Source organism: Lytechinus variegatus, chromosome 14, assembly GCF_018143015.1.
Source record: "Lytechinus variegatus isolate NC3 chromosome 14, Lvar_3.0, whole genome shotgun sequence".
In the NCBI taxonomy this organism is placed as follows: Eukaryota; Metazoa; Echinodermata; class Echinoidea; order Temnopleuroida; family Toxopneustidae; genus Lytechinus; species Lytechinus variegatus.
Genome location: NC_054753.1, coordinates 364,177 through 383,694, shown reverse-complemented (window position 1 = coordinate 383,694; position 19,518 = coordinate 364,177). Strand labels below are relative to the sequence as shown.

Here is a 19,518-nt window from a genome sequence, read left to right as displayed (position 1 = left end):
GAGAAGTATTCCAATCTTGCAAAAGTGCAATTACCTTTCAATAATTCAACGGTTTTTTTTTTTGGGGGGGGGGGTGGTGGTGAAAATTTGAAATTGGTTGAAAAAGCAATATTTTGCGGTAAAGTTGTATTTTTCTTAAGAAAAATGATAATTTGAGCAATTATTTTACAAATTAAGTGATTGGATATCAAGACCACTCATTAGTTTTATTGGCATATTTCAATGAACACAAGGTGGATTATGATATTGAAATAATTATGATCTTAACATTTCAACATAACGATTCAAGAAAATTGAAATAAATGGGGATTTTCAAATTAATGGATTTTTTCTTACAAGTGTACACGTTGGAACTCATTAACTCTTAACTGTTTAGTGATTTAAAAGCAGTGCATATAAATGCCTTACCCAAGGTGCAATGACCAGTAATCGAACCCCGAATTTTCATATGTCAGGTCAGGAATCTATAAATGACCACTTGGGCATAGATTCATCCGCACCAATTGATTAATTTCGTATACTTATGGAAACATAATTGCAAGTTTTGCTTAGTTTTGACATGTTTTTTTATTATTATTTCCAGAGAATCGTAGATGAGGGCCTATTTCTAACCAAGATCAAAGGATGGACATTGTCAGGGTACAAGCTTGTTTAATGTTTCTGGGTGTCCTGTTGTCACTCTCCTCAATTGTAGCTGAAAACCTGATATCCAAGACGAAAAATGTCAACAGAAGAGACCATGGATCAGCCCGTATGGCTAGAAGCTACCCCATATCTTGCAATGAGGCAGATCTACCCTGCCTCTGCAACGGACCTACCCAAGAGACAGGACCTCTCATCGAGTTCACCAGCATTTCGTGTTTCCTCTCCAGCAATTGGAACGTGACCTTGCAAAGGATTCCCCGCACTCGGTCGCTCACTCTGAACTGCTACTCCCATGGTAATCGGACGAACGATCCAGCAGACCTGAAGGTGGATCTGTTTGACAACCTCTCAGGGGTTTTGCAGGAACTCACAATGATTGGGTGTAAGATTGGTAGTTTTCCAAGCGAAATTTTCGCAGACATGGCCCTTCTCCAGAAGCTGCTTCTGGTGTCTGCAGATTTAGACGGTGATCGCTTGGAGGCGATAGGAGGAATCAAAACAAATGCCTCCGTCAAACTTTCCTTAAATCACCTCCATTCGCTGGACGCACATTCCTTTGGTTTTCAATTAAGCAATATATCGACACTTGATCTGTCCTTCAACAACATAGCAGAGATCGGGATTGATACATTTATGGTGTTTCCCTCACTTCGAAAGCTCTTCCTGGGAAACAACAGCGTCAGTGTCGTCACTGGAGATGGGTTCCGTGGACTGCAAAGTCTTACAGAACTCAACATTAGAGCCAACAACAACCTATTTAACGATGAAAGCCGCTGCTTGTTTCAGAACACTGCGTCCCTGATCACTGTCGATCTATCTTCCACCGGCCTAACTAATGCAAGTCATTTCAACTGTGCTCCTCTTTTACATTTAAGAAGGTTGATTATCCATGATAATAATTTGCCGTCACTTGATGGTTATGTTTTCGTTCACATGCCGAATGTAACTTTCATTGATTTGTCAAACAATGCTTTAGAATATATCCATCCCAGCGCGTTTCACGGTGGACTAAATGACTTAAAATATGTAAACATGAGCGGTAATGATCTCCAAGAGTTCCCAGTCTTTGCTTTCGAGTCAACCCCAAATATAAGATTAATCAATATCTCTCACAATCATCTTCGTGTGATTAGGATGGGGACATTCAGCAGCCTCCCTTCTCTCCAAACGATAGATCTTTCATTCAATCGGCTTCAGACCATAGAAGTCCTTGGAATAGTCAACCTTGATAGCCTGACCATGATTGACCTCAGATACAACGACTTTGTCCTCTTTCCCGACGATTTGGTTTGGCCTTTCGATATCCGACCGCCACATATACCGATAGATACACTCCTTCAAGGTAATAGATTTACTTGTGGGTGTCCAGTGATGTTGTTCATACGAAGAGGTGATTTTGAGGATACCTATCCGTTTTTCCATCTTCCCGACAACTCGAGTTGGACTTGTAATGCTCCATCACCCGTAGCTGCCAAGTCTATGATGACATTACCCCTTGAGGATTTTTGGTGTCCATACGAAGACAACACATGTAAGCAGGGGTCGTGCGAATGCTACAGACGTGACATTGATCGAGCAAATATATTCTTCTGTCCTAATAACTCGCTGCACTCCTTGCCAAACATTCCTGCAGAAACTCTCATCTTCGACTGCAATGGATGTCTTATTGACGATCACTATACATTGCGTGCAGAAGATTTTCAAACAAGTGCTAAGCTTGCTGTTCTTGCTCTGCGTGATATTGGTCTCGAAACTATTTTATCTGATGCTTTGCTAGGATTTCCCAATCTACAACAGCTGAATCTTTCAAATAATGTTTTAAACAAGTTCGACGTTGATATTCTTACTGATCTAACCGATCTAAGAGAAATAGACCTTTCTAGGAACGGAGTAAATTCTCTCAGTTCCCATACATTCGAAAGAAATCCCAATCTCACGACTATTTACATCCATGGCAACAGTCTCCAGTCCCTCGAAGACGGCATCTTCAACTCTACGTCGCATCTGAAGGTTCTGACCTTACACGACAACCCTTTCATTTGCAACTGTTCTCTCTTTTGGTTAAAACAGTGGCTCCAGTCACACATTGACGTTGTTCCTCGGCTCTATGATGTCGAGTGTTACGTCAATTCCTCGGACAATGCAATGTACCCGATCATCCAGGTGGCTGACCAGGACTTCGGATGCTCATCTCCAGATGTCTTGACAATTCAGGAGTACAACGCAGTCATTGCTACATCAACATTAACCTTGTTTTTCCTGATGGTTATGGCAGTGATCTTTCGGCATAGAAGAGCCATACGCGTCATTCTCTACACCAGATACGGATTCCACGTCCTGCACGATGACGACGACGATGATGTCGTCTTGGACAACATCAGGTGGGAGTACGATGCTTATATTGCTTACAGCGATGAAGACATCGATTATGTGCTCAAGAACATCATACCAATCTTGGAAGAAGATGTCAACCTGCCTTACAAGCTGTGCATACGCCATCGGGACTTCCCGCCCGGCGGATGCATCGCTACGACCATTGTTACAAGTCTTGAGGCAAGCCGACGTAGCATCATCGTCATAAGCAGAAGTTTCCTGCAGGATGAATGGCGTCTCCTCGAGTTCAAGACGGCTCACCAGCGTGTCCTTCAGGATAAGCGAAACAAGAACCTCATCCTCGTATTCCTCGAAGACTTGGACAGGGATGAGATGGACGAAGACATGAGGTATTACGTCACAGCCAATGCGTATTTGTCGGTCACGAATCGTTTGTTTCGTGAAAACCTTCTGTACGAGATGCCAAGACATCCTCTGGCTGAAATTCATGGTGATGGAGATCACCAGAGGTAGAGTCTGACCAATGTCAGCGTATAGCTGATCATCGATGATCGCCACTACTACTTGTATTACTTATATATCTGGTGCATGTTATAATATGTACACTCTAAAATATCAAGGATTATTTAATAAAGTCAATGGTTTGGTGGATATGCTCGACTGACTCTCAAATGTTAAAAACTGTGTTAATGACCATCAAATCTGTAATAATTTACCAATAATTGTCTACAGACACGTGATCCATCAACAAATGTATTATGCTAATTTTTTAAAAAGAGTGCCACACTGCTTAATCATAACAGCATTTTTTAAAAATAGTATTTTGTTGATAGAAAATAATGTAGTGCAGAAGATGACCCATCATTGCCCATGGCCATCCATCGGTCAGAAGAGTCGGTATCGTTAATGTTGGGACAGCAATATGGCAGGATTTTAAGTGTTGATGAAAATAGAGTAAGACTAATTTTTGCTCTTATGCCTTTTACCCTATCAATGCATTTTCAACTGAAAAGGAAAAACAGAAAAGTTTTTAATTTTCTTCTTTTTTTAATTTGCAGGACATTGCAGGACATTGCTAAGGTTGTACTTATGTTGGTCTTGGCAAACAAAAGTAGTTGTCTATAATACATAGATAGAGAAGACAATAATAACGAAACTATAAGACCGAGACGAATTCTACAGATGACATTAGATTCTTTATTTCACATTGCAGTGGATCAGTTCTAGGCGTTTAAAGTCGCATGTAATATTTTAAGATTATGTTCTTCCAGTAGCACGTAATCTAAAGTAAGGCTCAATTAAGATATAGGTTAAAGATATGGTAGAACTTTCAATGGTAAATATAAAAAGCACAATATTTACCAGAAGAGGTTTTTTCAGCAAAGTTGAAACTTCAATTAACATGATTTATATTAACTGTCTGCGAATAATGAATAAATAGTTTCCATGACCCGCATTTCGAATCTCTCAAGAGGAATTAAGAATTAGGTTTCAGAGGAGCTGTATTCTTATCCTAAATTTAAGACTCTTGTCTTAAATAAGTATTGGTCAACTATGAAAAGATTAATTTGGCATGTATATCTGAGAGCAGAGGTCAAATCCAATGTAACAACGCAATTAATTGGCACTTATCGATAATTGTTTCGAAAAGATAACTGCAATAGCTTTCTACCATTAAAACCATTCTTACACAAACAGACAAAGTTATACAAATAATATAGATTTATAATGCTTGACACTCATGGCGTAAAATAATTTTGTCACAGAACGTGGCACCGGCTTCCGAATATAGGCCCTGCGTATCGCCGATCATCTTGTGAATAATACTTTATGATTAAACTTTATTTCCTTCCTTTTTTCTCATGGTGGAGTTCCTGATTAGAAGTTTATCTTGATTGGCAGGAAATCTTTCTATCATCACCATTAGAGTTCAGTTTTATCTGTTGACAAAAAAGGAAACAAAAAAAAATAAAATAAAGTGATATGAATATGGGGGAGGGGTGAAATAAAGATAGAGAGAGAAGGGGGGGGTGTGAGTGGGAGAGAGAGGTGAGGTGTGTGGGGGGGGGGTATGCGTGCGAGTGAGTGGGGGAGAGAGAGGGAGTGGGAGCGTGCGTGTGTGTGAGTGGGGGAGAGAGGGAGGGAGATGAGGTGTGGGGGGGGGTGCGTGCGAGTTCGTGAGAGGGAAAGAAAGAACAGGGAGGTGTTTGTTGGTGCATGTGTGTGTGAGAGAGAAGGGGAAGGTTGTGTGTGTGTGTACGAATGGAGGTGAGAGAGGGGAGATGTGTGAGTGGGTGAATAGGAGGGAGAAGTGTGTGTGCGTGCGTTGAGGGAGAGAGGTGGGTTCGTGTGTGTGAGGGAGTGAATGGGAGTAAGAGGGGGGGGGGGGGGGTGAGTGAGTGGAAGAGAGAAAGAGAGCAAAGGCGAGACATACATACAAATTTGAAAGGAAGAGGAATAGTACCTAATAGATACAAATTTGGAAATGCCGGGTGCGGGGGTCGGATAAATATATAAAAGATAAGGAGGAGAAAAGATAGTATAGGCTCGATAAACTTTGGCATAATATATATATATATTTTTTTTCAGAGAAATGGAACATTCAAAGCCGGCTGTTTGTTTGTTTTTCTAAAGAACGGCACTTCTAACAGTTATTTCACGAAATTTTTCATTGCATATCGCAGGGGGGGGGGGGGGGGTAGGAATGTATTTCGTTTGGGGGCAAAGAAAAAAGGGTACTTATTATGTCAAAATGGGGGCATTTTGGTGCAAACAGATTTTTCCGCAATAAAGCGTAGCGAAGGAGCGCAGCGAGAGAGCGCTATGGAAAAAATAAAATTCTTAAGTTGTGAAAATCGCTTTTTGGTCAATTATGACGCAAATTAGTGTTAAAAGCGCATCCTTGAGAGATGTGGCAAGCACGGAGCGCGAGCTCAAACTTCTGGACATTTTATGCAATAAGACCTGAAAATTAAACATCCCGAGCAGTTTTTGTTATTCATGAAAAAGATTTGCATTTGACTATACAATTTTATTGACGCGAGCACGACGTCTGAGCTGATTTTTAATATGCTGACCAGAAAAGGATGCTGATAAGAAATGCATTAATAACTGATGAATAGGAAACATATCTCACCAATCGTATAATAAGGGCGCGAAGCGCGAGCTGAAAATTTGCAATATTCAAACCAGAAAACTGGACAATCTAAGCACTTTTTGTAACCAAGAACGGAATGAGTACCTTACTAAACAATAATTGGTACGAACGCGAAGCGTGAGCAATTTTTTTTTTGATTTTCTAACCTAAATTGTAATATGTTTTACTTCAAAACGTGTATCATATTTTGAAAAAGGGCACATTTCATTTGGAAAAATAGGTCATTTTCCCTTTTTGAAAAGAGGCATTTTTTTCCTACTGGAATTTTTGAGGGCAATTGCCCCCCCCCCCTCCAGGTTCCGCCGCCTCTGCATATCGGAGAGATATGTGCGCATTCTAAATTTTGCACTTTATCATTTCCGCTGAAAAAAAATAATATACATTGACAAAAAAAGTCGGGCTCTCAATTTTTAAAAATTGATTTGCTTCGATGTATATGTTTCTTCTGCAATATTTCCGTAGCATAATAAAACAAGTGGAATGCCTCTGGCCGTCTCACCTGCATCACGCGGTTCAATATAGCAGCAGTGCTGACTTTGAAAACTACTCTAACTCGCACAAGATGTTCAGTGATACATGGTTACTCTTATGTCCACTTTTTATGAATTAGACCAATAAACTTACAGAGATATGATGGTTATTCAACAAAAAACCCCAACATGGCCAAAGTTCATTGACCTTACATGACCTTGGACCTTGATCATGTGACCTGAAACTCGCACAGGATGTTCAGTAATACTTGATTACTCTCATGTACAAGTTTCATGAATCAGATCCATAAACTTTCAAAGTTGTGATGGTAATTCAACAGATACACCCAATTCGGCCAAAGTTCATTGACCTTTGACCTTGGTCATGTGACCTGAAATGTGCACAGGATGTTCAGTGATACTTGATTACTCTAATGTCCAAGTTTAACGAACTAGACCAATAAACTTTCAAAGTTATGATGGTAATTCAACAGATACCCCCGATTCAGCCAAAGTTCATTGACCCTAAATGACCTTTGACCTTAATCATGAGACCTGAAACTCGCACAAAATGTTCAGTGATGCTTGATTACTATTATGTCCAAGTTTCATGAATCAGATCCATAAACTTTCAAAGTTATGATGGGAATTCAACAGATACCCCCAATTCGGCCAAAATTCATTGACCCTAAATGACCTTTGACCTTGGTCATGTGACGTGAAACTCATGCAGGATGTTCAGTGATACTTGATTAATCTTATGTCCAAGTTTCATGAACTAGGTCCATATACTTTCTAAGTTATGATGTCATTTCAAAAACTTAACCTCAGGTTAAGATTTGATGTTGACGCCGCCGCCGCCGCCGCCGTCGGAAAAGCGGCGCCTATAGTCTCACTCTGCTATGAAGGTGAGACAAAAAACCAATACTCTAACAATACTTTCGACGGGATATGCTAAACAAGTAAGCTCTGACTAATCTGAATAGAATTTAAAGTACCAAACTGATAATGAATTCACATTATGCTTAACCCTAAAAAGACTGGGGGGGCCTTTTAGGCCCCCCCTGTACATAAATCGCGATAACTTTTTTGCGCATGAAGCGTTCGCGCCGCCATTTCATGACTTTTTTCTCTTGAGTTTTGCGCAACTTTTGATACCAAATTTGTATACCCCCATGCCGCGGTTGCGGAGTTACGTAACAATTTCGTATCACATGTCACGTAAGAAATTGAAATTTGTATTCGTTTGTGTGTAAAGTGTATGGTATTTGAATGAATGTTATACACATTGTTTTCTAACTACATTTTTATTTGTTTCTTTCTATATCATGTCACTTGTGAATTCAAGTAGCAGTTCTAGGATATGAAAATAATGAAAAACATTGCATAAAAAATAAAGAAATACATAAGAAATGCAAAATAAAGAAATACATAAGAAATTAAAATCAAAGAAAAACATAAGAAAAGTAGTGCAAAATACCAGAATCGCTTGCACAACTATATTTAGTAATTACTAATTTGCATAAGCATATCTAATAATTCAAGCATGAAAAAAAAAAATTCCATGATAAACAACCTCTTCTTACAGCTGAAAACCTTGAAACAGGAATTTATGGACCGCAATAAGTACCAAAATATGAAAAATTCAATTTTTTGATAAAAATTTGCATATTCACATAATTAATTATGAATATAATTTGCATAAATTATGTGATATCTCTTATGCTTTGTTTTCACCAGCTAGTGTACATGTAACACATCACTTGTTTATCTTCCAAGATTGCTTTGGCTCATTGCAAGAGAGTGTAATGCAATAAAACATGCCAAATGTTGTATTTCTCTACATAACGCGTGCAGAGTACTTATTTGCATATTTAGTGATTACTAATTTGCATAAGCATATCTAATAATTCAAGCACGAAATAACACAATTCCATGATAAACAACCTCTTCTTATAGCTGAAAACCTTGAAACGGGAATTTATGGACCGCAATAGGTACCAAAGTATGAAAAATTCAATTTTTTGATAAAAATTTGCATATTCGCATAATTAATTATGCATATATTAAAAAATACAATGAATATCAGTATTTTGACTATGTTTTCTTTTAGAGGACATGACAAAGGATGTGTGTGCCAAATTTGGTTGCGATCGGACGACCAACGGCCGAGATCTTAGGGGGGGGGGGCAAAAGGCCCCAACTAGTTTTTCTAGCCTCCAAAATAGCCCAGTCTTTTTAGGGTTAAGGAAAACTGTAATTTAGCAAATGCATGCAGCCCGAAAAATTGAAATGTATACTTTCTATCTGAAAGCTGACCTTAATAAATCTCTGACAGCACATGTATGGTGATACACTAATCAATCTCATTTCACAAAACTTTTAAATAAGTACTATTGATAATATCCAAATTTTTATTTTAAACATCACCATATAAGAAAATCTTACATTTGCAGAGTACACTTGGTTTCCAAGACCCGTCGTTGCAGAAAGTCTTCGGTCCACCGAGCCTGACCATACCAGGTTCATCAACGCATGTGATAACTTCAGAATGGCCATGGTTAAACGTTTGACCCTCCATCAATGTATTCGACGGGGCTGTGCAGTTAGCTGAAATATATATATATAAATACGTTGCATCATAAGACAACGGAAGCGGTTTGCGGCGTTCAGTTCAATTTCTAGAATAAGATTAAGTTTGAGTTGTTATTTCTCTCTTTTATATGGAAATCATGCACGGTTGTTCCTAAGATATACACAAGTAAAAATCTATGGGATTTAGTGACCCGTCTCGTGCCCTTGGGGTTAAGACCATTTTTTTTAGAAAGAAATAGAAGAGCAATTATAACTCATTATGAATGATAATCGTTTTTGTACTTTTTTGGTGCCCCAAAATGTTGAAACCCTAATGACAGCTTCTAAAAAAACCATGAAGTTTCATAATAGCCCTTCATGATAAGGTGAAAATGACACAGACGAAGAGGAAGGCGCTTCTGGTCATTCAAAAATTTATATAATTAGATATTGAGGGTTTTTTTTTTAAAATGTGGAAAAATAAGGAGAAAGAGAACGAAAGAGGATAGCCAATCGATGTCTGAACCAACACTGAAACAAATAAACGTAAAAGTAAAACAAATAAACAAACAAAATCATAAAAACAGATAATAAAAAAACAGAGAAAAACAAATGAACAAAACAAAAAGAAATATACATCGACGCCCTCACCCCTGCACGTTGGGGAATCCCCGCCTATGCCGATGGACCACGCCCCTTTGTTACAGCTGGTCTTCCACGGACCATCCACGTAGAGACCTCCTGTACAAGAAAATCTCACAGTGTCCGCGTGGTCGTAGTAGGACTCGCCAGATAAACCAGAGAGGTCAGAGGTCACGATCAAGTTCGAGTCGGAGAACGTCGGCACCTTGCATTTATCTTCAGAAAGTGAGGGAGAGAGAGAGGAGAGAGGGAGAGTGATCATGATGAGACGGGATGGGGAGAGGGACCCAGAGGGAGGGATAAAGAGAGGGAGAGAGAGAGAGAGGGGGGGGGGGGAGAGGGGTAAGCAAATTATTTCCGTTTTTTCGTCTTTAAATTCATACAAGCTCAGGGGCACATTCCTCACCATGAGGTATATTTTTTTTATTTATTTATTTATTTGTTTCTGCATGTCATGATAATTTACATAGTGTAACCATCACAAAATTGATTACATTGAATTTTACATAATAATAATGTATAATTATGATGATTAACATAACATTAACATAACTGATTATAACAAGGTTAATTTTTGCAGACATGCAGTGGTATGACAAAATAAGCAGATGCTTGAGCTGTTGTCAGACCTTTGAATATATGAAATGCATACATAAATATAAAAACAATACTGAAAAGTCAAAACTAATGATTACTCAAAGAAGGGAAAGAATAAGAAAAACTAAACAAAGAAAACTAAATAAACAAATTATTATGTTCCACAACTATTTACAAATATTTACAAGGAGTGTATGAGGCGTAATAATACTTGAAATTATATCAATCCTTAAGTTTAAAATGTACAGTACAACAAAATGTGTCTTGCTAAAGAAATTACATCTTAGAGACAAGTATGCGTTTTACCGCATTTTTGAAGGAATGCACTGATAATATATTCCTAATACTAGTAGGTATCGAATTCCAAACATCAGGTCCATAATGTCTGACAGATTTGTGAGCCAACAGTGTGCGAGGTTTATACAAATGCATATTAGATGCTTGTCTTGTGTGGTAGGTATGGATAGTATTATTTTGTTGAAACATATTGGATATAGGGATAGTCCAGGATAGAAGAGGCATATATACAATATTTTTTTATGGTTTCTTGTCAATTCGAGGGTGCTGATTACGAATCTGGATGATGCCACTCGTGTAACCTTGAGCATTTTCCGCAAATTGGCAAAATCCAATATGGCCGCCAAAATATGCAAATTACCCATGAAAATCATAAAATTGTCCGCACATTGGCTGTGAAATGCATGCAATTGTGTGGCAGGAGTGAAATACTCTCTGAAAAAATAATTTTTAACAAAGTATTTATTTTTCTGATATTCAAAATGGCCGCCGAAGGTCATTGTATACCTTATTATGTACAATATGAATAGGGAAAACTAATTTTCACAAAAATGAGCACTAAATTGCAAAAAATCGCGATGTATGAACAAAGTAATATATGCAAATCATTATTACTAACGAGATATATCATTTATAATGTCATATATGAGAACTTTGCTGCATTTTGATATCTAAAATAGCCGCCACTGGCCCAAACAGTATTGCGCACAATGGCAATGGGGGCCAAAAAAATCACAAGAGTGATCACTGAAATGCTTATTATGAAGATTAAACAGATGGAATACTGACTATAAACATAATTATTAACGAAATATATTATTTATATGCCATGTATGTGGTGAATGTTGTATTTTGATATTCAAAATGGCTGCCAAAGGCCCTAAAAGTATAATGCACAATGAGAAATGGTAGAAAGGAAATCACAAGAGTGAGCGCTAAAATGCATATATATGTGATAGATTAATTGGATACTGTCTAAAAACGTATTTTCTAGCGAAATATATCATTCAGGTTTCAAGTTTGTGTAAAATACTGTATTTCGACTTTCAAAATGGCCGCCATCGACATTAACTGTATTATGTACAATGCAAAGAAGGAAACCAATATTCACAGGAGTGAGCACCATAATGCACGTAACAGTGATCTATGAGTAAAATGTTGTCTGGAAGCATAATTTCTATTAAGATATATCATTTATTCTGCCAGTTAGCTGATAAATACGGTTATTTTAAAGTCAAAATGGCCGCTACAGTCCCTTACGGTATTATGCACAATATGAATGGGAACAAATCATTTCAACAGAATTTAGCTTTGCTTGGTCAAATGGTGATGTATGAGTGGAATGTTGTCTGAAAACATGATTTATAACAAAATATATCATATCTTATGTAATTTAGGTGATAAATACTGTATTTCAACATTCAAAATGGCTGCCATATGCCCATTTTGTGAACATTATTTGTCTCCACCCAAATTGTATATTATACGATAAGTGCCTATGGTGGCCATTTTCAATTTAAAAATGCAGCATTTATCACCTTAATTACACAACATTATGATATATCTCGTTAGAAACCATGGTTTTAGACAATAATTCACCCTTACATCACAATTAACAATTATATGCAATATTTAGAGTCGAGCAAAGCCAAATTCTGTCAAAATTATATGTCCCATGTTACAATGTACACAATACTTTTAGGACCTATGGCAGCCATTTTGGATTTCAAAGTACAGCATTTATCATACCTCCATCATGTCCACGACCCATATGTGATGTTTTTAATTAGAAATAATGTTTCAGACAATATCTTTACTCGTACATCACAGTTATATGCATTTAATGATTCTCACTCTTGTGAAAATTAGTTTCCCTGTTCGCATGTTACGTAATTTAGTTAGGGCTAGTAGAGGTTATTTTGAATGTAAAAAAAGTATTTATCATCTATATATATGGAAGAAGAAATGCGATGATTAAAAAAAAAAGGTTTTCGAATAACGTGTTACTCAAGCAACAGGATTATTTAGATGTCATAGTCTAGCATAATCCAAATTATATGTCCCAATTCACATTGTAAATAATACTGTTAGGGCATATATGGGCCATTTTGAATTTCATAATACAGTATTTATCTCATGTATGACTAAAGAAATGATATATCTTGCTATAAAACATGTTGTCAGGCAATATCTTACTCATAGATCACAATTACATGCATTTTATGTTTCTTACTCGTGTGAAAATTAGTTTCTCAATTCGCATTGTACATGATGAATATAGGGGCTATGGCGGCCATTTTGAATTTCAAAATACACCATTTATCACTTAAATGGCATATTTACAATTATGTTTTTATTCAGTATTCCACTCGTTTATCTTAATAATATGCATTTTAATGCTCAATCTTGTCATTTTTTGGCCCCGGCCATTGCCATATTACATAATACTCTTTGGGCCAGTGGCGGCTATTTTAGATATCAGAATACAGCAATGTTCCCATATTTGACATAATAAATAATAAATCTCATTAGTAGTGATGATTTGCATATATTTCTTCGTTCATACATCGCGATTTTTGCAGTTCAGTGCTAATTTTTGTGAAAATTAGTTTTCCCTATTCGTATTGTACATGATAGTGTATACAATGGCCTATGGCGGCCATTTTGAATATCAGGAAAATAAATATTTCTTCAAAAATTATTTCTTAAGATTGTATTTCACTCCTGCCATGCAATTTCATGCATTTCACAGCCAATGTGTGGACAATTTTATGATTTTCATGGATAATTTGCATATTTTGGCGGCCATATTGGATTTTGCCAATTTGCGGAAAATGCTCAAGGTTACACGAGTGGCATCATCCAGATTCGTAATCAGCACCCTCGAATTGACAAGAAACCATCAAAAAATATTGTATATATAAAAAAACAAGGTTTGGTCAATTTTCTATGGGGCCTATCCTGGACTAGTACGGCAAACTTATGTCAGCTATTCCATTGCCACACACTTCACTTCTTAAACATTGTAAAAGGAGTCAAACACCTATGCTTTAGACTTACCATAGCAACGTAGTAAGAGGGGGCTGGGCTCCCATTCTCTTGACGAATTACAGTAAGAGAACTCGGGTCCGAAGGGCGTGGTCTCCCCGTCACATGACAATGAAATTCTGAAGTTTACGTCATAAATCGTTTCATCCGGTGCATACGTCACATTGGTGGGCACCGTGGGAGGTATACAACCTAAGGGAATGGGAGGGGAAATTCGCATCAACGTCATATACATGTACATAATTGATTGGAAAAATTGAAAACAGGGTTGAAAACGCAAATGTATAGATAACAAGTTATGTAAAATGAAATAAGAGATATAGTCATAATGGCATATGCGATTACACTGTTAAAAAACCCTGATTTTACAGAAAAAAAGAAGATTTTGCAAAAAGCAATAACAGAATCATTCTGTAAATTCATAAAATTGAAATTTTTCTGCAATCTGCAAAAAATGGTGTTTTATTAAGGGAAATTTGTAAGGTTAAATACACCAAATACCAATTTCCTGTAGTTTTACATGATATAATGTAAGATAACACAATGGGGGTAAGATTACAGGTGTTCTCGAGACTCTGCTGCAGGATTTTTTGTTATTTTAAGGATAAATTTTCTAACAGTGTAGAAAGAACCTGGTCTTTATAATGTTGTATATGATCAATCGAAACTTGTCCAGAACTTATTCGTATATCTAAAGATAAATGTATTGCTATGACCAATAACTAAAATAATGTAGACCAGTGTCACAGTGAGACTAACATTAGTAATTATATTTTCATTACAAGGCTAGTTGAAATTCATGAAACAAAGGGTGAAGAACGTCACTTTTGTATTTTCATACAAATATTTAATTTGATGCAGGTGTATTTTATAAATAATCAAATGCTATTTTATTCATACCACTGCTTGAGCATTCGACATTCGGGCTCCACGAACCATCGTCACAGGTTGTTTCTATTGTGATGTCACCGATGGAAAGCTGATAACCTGTATCGCACATGAAAGTTTCTGTGCTTGTGTGTTCATATGAACCTGTTCCATTTGAATTATGAGGAGCCGTGCAACCATCTGAAAATAAGGATAAAATGGATATCTTGATGTAATCATTCTGTTGATAGCTCAATATTTTCTGTAAGTTCTATTTTCTTTTAGTTATTTAGTATTCATAACCCCACTCTTGTAAAAAATAATAAGATTAAGAATTAAGATCAAATTTCATTTCCGATTAGAAAGAAAAATAAGTTTGAAATTATGCGTTCATTCTTGAAAACGGAACTTAGACTTGTTTGCAATTATGAAACGGTCAACGCAAGCACCTTTTTTTGGGCCCTCTTACTTTTTGGCCAACATGGCATTTTACTCCCCTTAGTCTAAAATTTGGCGCCCCATGTACATCTTTTTGGAACCCCCTAAGTTGCACTCCAAATATCTCGAGACCCCTATAAGTTAAGATAAACTTGGCGCCCCTATGCCGACATTCTCCCTATACTCTATTTGCTCCATAGTACGTTTTTCATCCATCCATTTTCATCACCTTTTCTTACATTTTACCCCTTTTTTTCTGTTTCATTCCTTTCCCCTTTTCTCTCTTTTCATCCGCTTGTTGCTGCATAGCACGCCAAGGCGGGGATATGGACCTGACCCCCCCCCGGATGCGCGCGTGGAGATATCTAGAGATAAATGGGTGCAAGTAATGAAATATATGGAGGGCAGGGGTCAAGTGTATATGAAGAGGCATATGAGCGTAGAGACCTATACGAGAGAGAGCATCTAGGAACGAGGAGCCTCTACTATACCCCCCCCCATTCACCCTCACCTCCACCGACCCCACCTTACCTAGACACGATGGTTTGGTTCCGATACTCCATGTTGCATTGCTGCCGCAGGTCCCTTCTTCTGAACCGACCAAGGTTCCAGAGGTACACGAGAAAGTCACCTTCTCACCGATCGTGTAGGTCGTTTGTTCCGGTTCCACTGTGACGTCAGAATCGATGTTGGGCAACGAGCAGGGTTCTGTGGTTCAAGCAATTTAATCATGATAATTATTTTTTGACCATTATTAGATGTCTTGATTTATAAGATCGATAATCACTTTTGGAAACAAATTGAGAAATAACCGTAGGATATATAAAACCCTTTAGGGAACATTAATTAGATGAATCAATTAGATAATCATAAGTTGGCATTATATAGTCTAACAGCGAACTTCCATCTATTAAACTATAAATCGAATCAATCAATCAATCAATCAATCAGTCATGAAACTTGGAGGGGGGGGGGTGCTCCACGGCCCCCAAGTCCCCCTGTACTTCAGCGTATCTGATCTGATCTAACTAACATTAATGATTATCATTAGATATACATAGTTGGCATTATATTGTCCAACCGAATTTCCATCTATTTAAACAATAAATCGAATCAATAAATCGAATCAATAAATCGAACCAACCAACCAACCAACCAATCAATCAATCAACCAGTCATGAAACTTGGAGGGGGGGGGGGGAGGTGCTCCATGGCTCCCAAGACCTCCCCCCTTCCCTTCTCTTCAGTTTATCTTATTTGGCGCCCGTAACAAAAAAAAGTAGCAATGATCGTAGAACATTTGCTACGATCGTAAAAATGAAGCGTATGTTCAATCACTAAATTTTGTGTTACAGGACCCAAATGTAACTTTCATGGTCTTACGTTGACATTCGACAGTACTAGGGTCAGGATCCCATCCTGTTCCGGGGTAGCAGTAACTATACGTAGTCCCTGATTGCGTGTAACCATCTTCACATGATATCTGGAGGTAATAGTAATCATAGTAACTGCTTAACTCGGCGCTTAATACCACATTATCGCCAGTTGTTGGCCTCGTGCAAGCTGGAAATATTAGGAAAATGAAAAACGATATATACACGAATTTAGAACCATAATCTCAATAAGTTATTTTATTGAATATATAGCTAGATGAAAAGTGAAAAAAAATAAAAGAATTTAAATCATAAGAACAGCAAAAAATTTGCAGTTAAGATATATGACAGTGCTAGAGGTGAAGGGGTTGGAGTAGGGTAAATAGAAATATACAAAAAGAAAGAGGAATGGCCGAGTCGTACAAGAAAAAGAGGAAGAAGAAGACGACGACGAAGAAGATGAAGAAGAAGAAGGAGGAGGGGGAGGAGGAGAAGAAGTTACACACATTAACCAAAGGCCTATCCAGCCCAATCATTATTATATCGTTAACATGATTATATTAATTGAAAAAATATACATATTTTGTAAAACTTACCTTGAAAAGTTCCTGGCAATGATGTCACTGCCAGCAAAAAGATGAAAGCCAATCTTTCCCTCATCTTGATTCGGAAACGATTTTTGAAAGTTGAATTCCTCAAGCCTCCATTCATTGAAATACTAAGACATTCGGAAAATACATGTATTTCTCATTGATATTCCTCAGTACATGCAGACATGTCTCTCATTTTCAAACATTCCATGCAGAATTAATATTCAAGACCATTCTGAATATTGACGAATCAATACAATTCTCTCTAGTTCATTTTGGATCCTAGAATGGCAGACGATATATTTTTTTTATTTCCTGTCGCACAATAAAAAAAATAAGACCGATTTTAATCCGTCTAACCTATAATTGTCGTATCATTTATAAGGCACATTCTGTTACAGTGAATTGAACCATTTGTGAGATGCAGAGCGAAGATTCTTGTTTGCCTAAACGGGAATGTCCGTATTTATATTGCAAGATCGTTATCAATTCTTAAATCACGATTTGTTTCATTGTGTATAGGTCTACCACAATGATGATGATGTGTACAAAGATTGGTCAATTATTAGCTTGTAAGTCCAAACAGATTATGCCGTGCCACTTCTTCCTTTTTCATTAGATGTAACATTGGTGGGTCTTCGGCAAGGACGAGGGCTGTATGTATAAACACTAAAACTAAAGATTGGGCTAATTTGCAGGAATTGGGTACCATGCCGGATCCTCTTCTTGTCTCAGCCGCCATCTGCGCAACCGTGCCGATATGCGACTCTCACATCATTAATATAGTTACCCTTCTTACTCATTTCACATTTTCTATTGATCACCACTTTGGAATTTCATTTTTCAGGTGTAGGCAGTGGCGTAGCTAGGACTTTTTTCCTGGGGGTCCTTGCTTTTTCAGGGGGTGGGGCACCGGCCATTTTTTCTGGTGTGTGTGTATGTGTCACAAGGGCGGATCCAACTTTCGCCAATAGGGGACGGGGCCCGAAATTATCTTCACCTATAGTTTCCCCGATCAGTCACTTCTTAGTTTTATTCTTATAAAACAACATAAACATGAAGTAATCTCATAAGCCTTATAAAAAAGTGCAAGCGAGAAGCGCGAGCGATTTTTTTTCTTTTTTACTTTCATGTACAGTCCCAAAAATTTAATATTCTGGGCAATGTTATGTGTGATCCTGAACAAGATTCGTATGTAACTAGATGGTTACTGCGTACACGCCAAGCACGAGCAGAAATTTGTATTAACTGTTCTAGCATTATCTAAAAGGGACCTGTTAAGGACTGCTTACAGTTACCCACGAAGACGGTATATATTTCAATAATGCGAGCGCGAAGCGCGAGCAAATTTTTTTGACATTCCAACTTAAAAAATGGTCATTCTAAGCACTTTTTGTATTAATAAATCGGATAGGTATGTAACAAAACAATTGATGCGAGCGCGAAGCGCGAGAGGAAGAAAATTGAGATTTTAGACCTAAAAGCAGGGCACTCTATTCATATTTTGTAAATCATTAATAGGATATAGTTAATTGGGTATCATTAATAATGCGATCGTGAAGCGTGAGCAGACAATTATTGATATTCTGATGTGAAACTTGATAATTTAAGTACATTTTGAATTAACAACATGCAGGCTATCGCGCATGTTTTAGATTTAGACCTAGAATCTGGGCATTCTGAATACATTTGCTTAATGGAACATTATGGAATACACGTAGACAATATGAACTTGGCAAATCAAACAATGTGACAACGCAGCGTGAGCTTAAAGTGCTGATATGTAGACCATATAAAACGGACATTTTACAGACCTAAATTTGTAAATGAAAAAAATAATGAAAGGTCGATATCCGAGCTAAAATATGTTTTGTATATTGACTTCAAAACTTGCTCCATATCAGCCTATTGAGCAAGATATGAATCTCATCGAACAGGCAATTCTTGAGCGAAGCGCAACGAAAATTTTATTGAAAGATTTTTTTGCAAGTCTTCCCCTCACATTATTTCATTCACTCGTCTTCCTCCTCTTATTTTTTTCTTCTGTCTTTTTTCTTCTTTTCCTTTTTTCTTTTCTTCTTTCTCCCTTTTTTAGCTCTGCCAATTTTTTTTTCTGGGGGGGGGCACACCAAATCTCAGGGGGGGGGGGGCACGTGCCCCCAGGCCCCCCGTAGCTACGCCACTGGGTGTATGTGTCATAATCTTAATGATGGATTTTCTAAAAGAAAATTGTGTTAAGTCAACATTTTCCTTGTTTCCCATAATCATTCTCATTATCATCATGATCATTATTATACTCTCCATTACGATCATCGGTCAACATCACTATCATCACCACTATCATCACCACCACCATCACCACAATTGCCACTACCACCACATTCACCACCACCACCACATTCACCACATTCACCACATTCACCACAAACACCACATTCACCACAAACACCACCACATTCACCACCACCATCACCACCACATTCACC

At 37.5% G+C, this 19,518-nt stretch overlaps 2 protein-coding genes across 2 annotated transcripts; one reads left to right on the top strand and one right to left on the bottom strand.

Moving 5' to 3' along the window:
• Nucleotides 1–204: 204 nt before the first annotated feature.
• Nucleotides 205–4,058, top strand: LOC121427692 (toll-like receptor Tollo). Its single transcript, XM_041624215.1, has one exon. The coding sequence runs from the start codon at nucleotides 625–627 to the stop codon at nucleotides 3,490–3,492; it is 2,868 nt and encodes a 955-aa protein (XP_041480149.1). The 5' UTR covers nucleotides 205–624; the 3' UTR covers nucleotides 3,493–4,058.
• Nucleotides 4,059–4,156: 98 nt separating this feature from the next.
• LOC121427693 (complement factor H-like) lies at nucleotides 4,157–17,457 on the bottom strand. The gene is made up of 8 exons (XM_041624216.1): nucleotides 17,039–17,457; nucleotides 16,453–16,632; nucleotides 15,601–15,777; nucleotides 14,665–14,832; nucleotides 13,777–13,956; nucleotides 9,832–10,038; nucleotides 9,055–9,216; nucleotides 4,157–4,919 (listed from the first exon to the last, which is right to left on the bottom strand). Exons 1-8 carry the CDS (start codon nucleotides 17,151–17,153, stop codon nucleotides 4,903–4,905), a joined length of 1,206 nt encoding a protein of 401 aa, XP_041480150.1. The 5' UTR covers nucleotides 17,154–17,457; the 3' UTR covers nucleotides 4,157–4,902.
• Between the last annotated feature and the right edge of the window lie 2,061 nt (nucleotides 17,458–19,518).